The following is a 4,439-nucleotide window of genomic DNA, read 5'->3' as shown; positions in this document are numbered from 1 at the left end:
ACCGCGCTACCCTCCGCCAAGGCTCGAGAGCTCGTCTGGGCGCCGTCATTGAGGTGCTGGTGCGCCGACTGCTGACGCGCCATTCCGGCTGTTGGGCGCTGCCGTTCCTGGTGTTGCAGCGCCTAGAAACGCGGCGTGATCGACTGAGAGTGGGCAGACTGGCCTATTAGGCATTGCTCTCGGACCTTGTGAACTCCGAGGTTACTTTGTGTATCTTTGAACTGTAGCATGTGTGTACGTGTGACCGAAACCCATCCTCTGTTACGTCCCGACCTCTACTATGCTCACGTCCTGTGCTTGTCCTCCGTCCTCTTAAATATAGTCTTCGACGTGTTAAACAGTGTTCGTCTACTGCCTGCCTGCGTGGTCCTTGGCCCATTCATAACAAAAGTGGCGAGCCTGCCAGGATCCCGCCCATAACATCTGCAGAAAGTTGAGTGCTGTGAGAACACGTCACTGAAGACAAGCATGGATGTCGAGAAGCTAGTGGCGATCGGGACGCAGCTGGGTCTCTCAGCACTGGAACTTCGCCAGTGGATCGACGCCCAGCGGGCGGAGCAGCGTGCAGAGAGGGCAGCTGAAAGAGAGGCACTCCGTGAAGCTGCTGAACGAGAAAGAGAGGGACGGCGAGAAGCTGCCGAGATAGCAAAGGAAGCTGCCCAGATGGCCAAGGAAGCTGCCGAGAGAGAAATGCGAATCCTGGAGTTGAAGATTCGTCTTCAGGAAGGGTCGCAAAGCACCAACGTCGTTACTGCCGGGACCGAAACCAACCCAAATGTGCCCTTCAGGAATCAACAGAAGCTCCTGCCCCTGTTTGATGAGAGGCGCGATGACTTACACGCGTACTTGCAGCGGTTCGAGCGCGTGGCGACTGGGCAAGGGTGGCCGCAGGACAAATGGGCTGTCGGGCTGAGTATGTGCTTGTCCGGGGAAGCCCTGACCGTGATTGGCCGCATGACTGCAGAGGAGTCGCTTGACTACACCAAGCTCAAGAAAGTGTTACTCCAGCGGTTCAGATTCACGGCACAGGGGTACCAGGAGAAGTTCCGGAAAGCTCGGGCCGAAGACGGCGAGACGGGAAGGCAGTTTGCGGCGAGGCTGTCCAGCTACTTTGACCACTGGGTGGAAATGGCCAACATTGCCAAAACGTATGAAGGACTCCGCGATTTGGTGATTTCGGAGCAGTTCTACGGTTGCTGCCACCCGAAGCTCATGGTCTTCCTAAAGGAACGCGAGTGTGCCAACCTGGGTGTCCTGGCCGACGTCACAGACCGTTTTCTGGAGGCGCAAAGCCTTGCGAACTTAGGGAGCGCTCCAACTGACGCGCCGGACATTATGAGGGGTGCAGCGAACACAGCGGGGAAGGGCAACACAGAAGTGTTCTTAGGCGATCATCCTGAACAACGCGCGCAAGTCCGTCGCACTGTGACCAAAGAACATGAAAACTGCTGCAAGCATGGCCGCCCAGGTGGCAGTTCCGACAATTGTCGAAGCGGGTCGGGAGACCAAGATAAAGTTATCGCATGTGCCATTTACGAGCCTCCAAAGAGAGTCTCAAAAACCAAGTTCCACAAGGACCAGATGTCGCGCTCAACTGGACGTGGTTCCAACTATATTAACACCAGCGCTAGAAATTCACCGTTTCTCGTCAAGGGAATGCCAGTTGTTCCTGGACGAGTGCTAGGAAAATTCGCCAGCGTGCTTCGAGACACTGGAAGTGACACAGCCATCGACCGCCGAGATATGGTCGACGAAAACTGCTTGACTGGGGTGACACGCCGAGTTGTTCTTCTTGACGGCTCCGTCCAGGAAGTCCCAGAAGCAAAGATCCAGGTCCACACGCCCTATTTGGTGGGAGAGATCACCGCAGCCTGCATGAGTCGTCCCATATACGACCTGATTCTCGGAAATATTCCAGGCGTCAGGGAGCCTCACCACCCAGATCGTGACTGGGAGTATGAAGTGGCTGGCGACAGGGAAACACCGAAGAGCAGCCTGGGACGAACACTACGTTCGGAGCCTTGCTATCTGATTTCCGCTGTTGCAAGGACTGAACGACCGCAGACCACACGGTCCAACGTGCCACCGCCTTCGTGCACTCCTTACAACAGAGATCGACTACCCCAAGAGCAGCGCAACGACTACACTTTGAGGTCATGTTACCGAAAAGTTGGAAGAGAGTCTCGGTCCGGAAGAGGTCACCGCTACACTTTCCTCGAAAGCGAAGGCCTCTTATATCGAGAGTGCCAATTTGCAGTTGGAAAGGCGGTGAAGCAGATGGTAGTGCCGAAAATCTTCCGGGAGTTCATCATCCGGGCGGCACATGAGAACATCACCCCTCGACATGCGGGCATTCGCAAGACTGGTCAGCGAATTTTAGACAACTTCTACTGGCCGGATCTGCAAAATGATGTTAAGCGGTTTGTGCGCTCATGCCACATCTGCAGCCAGAGAACGACGGACAAGTTACCGCTGCATACATGCTAAACGACACGGTTTAAGGGAAGCTACTCACCGATAGTTTGAGAACAAACCTTTCGTCCGCTTCCTTACTCCATGCGTATGAACCGGCAGCGACATGCCATCGGGCAACTGACTATTTCTGACTGCATGCTGTGCGTGAGTGCGCTGTGACCGTGACCCGGGGCCGGGACTAGTAGAATAGTTGTTTGCTCCCCTAACAACTTTCTTAAGGTGGGGGTGATGTGATGAATGGCAGCGTGAGCGATTGGCCGCGAAAGTGAGCCAGCAGAAAGACAACGACGATGACAAAGAAGAGGGGCCGCGCGTAAGTGATCGCGGCAACGGCTGGAAGCGAAGCGGCGGAATAGGGCGCGGTCCGTAGGAACTACCCCGTGAGACGCCTGGGCCACCCGGGACGGGACCGCGCTACCCTCCGCCAAGGCTCGAGAGCTCGTCTGGGCGCCGTCATTGAGGTGCTGGTGCGCCGACTGCTGACGCGCCATTCCGGCTGTTGGGCGCTGCCGTTCCTGGTGTTGCAGCGGCTAGAAACGCGGCGTGATCGACTGAGAGTGGGCAGACTGGCCTATTAGGCATTGCTCTCGGACCTTGTGAACTCCGAGGTTACTTTGTGTATCTTTGAACTGTACACTGTGTGTACGTGTGACCGAAACCCATCCTCTGTTACGTCCCGACCTCTACTATGCTCACGTCCTGTGCTTGTCCTCCGTCCTCTTAAATATAGTCTTCGACGTGTTAAACAGTGTTCGTCTACTGCCTGCCTGCGTGGTCCTTGGCCCATTCATAACAACCGTCTCGAGTGCGTGGAAGGACGTGAAAGTACGTCGCGGTGTAAAAAGTCAAGGCAGCCCGAATTAATGGCCATTGTAACGCCATAGGCCTCCTGCGCTGCCCAGGGGGCGCTGCGCAAGCGGCTTCCGGGCAGTACTTCCGGGTAGTACAAAGCTGCGCGGGTCCCATAGGATCCCGTGTTGACAGAAGCAAAATGAGCTCGACGCTCCCGATTATTTTGTGGCGTGGTCACCAGCTCATCCCCGACGCGTCAGATCTATTTCAGCGATCAACTTGGCATTATGGGAAAAAGCTTTGCAGCGCTAAACACGTTTACAGCGCCGACGAAAGTGCCGGGACCGTGACGGCGTCTGCTACTCGCAGGTTCACCGATCGATGGTCGTACGAAGTGAAATTTTAAGTAAAATTAATAGTTTAAACTACTACTCTAGGTGACAAAGACTTCTCAAAAACAGCCGATCAAAAAAGAAGAGTGACGCAATCGACGATGATCGCGCTTTAAAAAGCCAGCGAGTCCGACGGACCGCAGGCTCGCCTGCTGCGGTGCGCCGCTCTTTTGCGTACCTGCACACTATGCGTGCGCTTTCATTAAACAGTGCTCGTTTGCGTCGCCGTTACGAATACATGGTGCAGTGTTAGCTTGCCGTTTTGTTGCGCGTCTCAGTGGCAAAATGCCGCGACCGTCAGAAGCGTGAAATCTGTTTGCGATTCCGAAATTAGTGGCCGTAAAACAAAGTGGTCGGGCGAACTAAGAGGCCGCTCGCTTTCCTTGTTTGCTCTCACTTTACTTAATTACGCTCTTGCAGCATACATTCCCAGTCCCAGTTCGCACCTAATAGCCTAGAATCAGGGTCAGCAACGGCTGAGTTCCATGCAGCCTACACAGCCGAGGGCTGGACGGCAACTAGGGGGGGCGGGGGGGGGGGAGGAGGAGGAGGAGGGGGGCTTTGAATGCAAAGAGAAAAAATTCAGCGAATTTCTAATAATATTTGACAATAATCTGGCGAAGTGTGAAGATGGGGGGGGGGGGGGGCAATTCAACTGGAGGACGCCACTTCTCTGTTCTTGTCTCGCTGTCTAACTCCATTTGAAGTCATAACTGGCGTGTCGGCTTACGACCCCTGCACTAGAAAACCAACACAGTCAGTGATGATCGTATAGAAATA

At 54.8% G+C, this 4,439-nt stretch overlaps 1 protein-coding gene across 1 annotated transcript; it reads left to right on the top strand.

Moving 5' to 3' along the window:
* Positions 1 to 663: 663 nt before the first annotated feature.
* LOC144163914 (uncharacterized) lies at positions 664 to 2,487 on the top strand. Its single transcript, XM_077694576.1, has one exon. The coding sequence runs from the start codon at positions 664 to 666 to the stop codon at positions 2,485 to 2,487; it is 1,824 nt and encodes a 607-aa protein (XP_077550702.1).
* Positions 2,488 to 4,439: the final 1,952 nt, after the last annotated feature.

Source organism: Haemaphysalis longicornis, unplaced genomic scaffold (assembly GCF_048455015.1).
Source record: "Haemaphysalis longicornis isolate Haplotype H1 unplaced genomic scaffold, Haemaphysalis longicornis Haplotype H1 scaffold_13, whole genome shotgun sequence".
In the NCBI taxonomy this organism is placed as follows: Eukaryota; Metazoa; Arthropoda; class Arachnida; order Ixodida; family Ixodidae; genus Haemaphysalis; species Haemaphysalis longicornis.
This window is presented reverse-complemented; position numbering and strand designations above follow the sequence as displayed.

Coding starts and splice junctions, on each gene's coding strand:
- LOC144163914 (XM_077694576.1), top strand. CDS start 664: ATGGCCAAGGAAGCTGCCGAGAGAGAAATGCGAATCCTGGAGTTGAAG.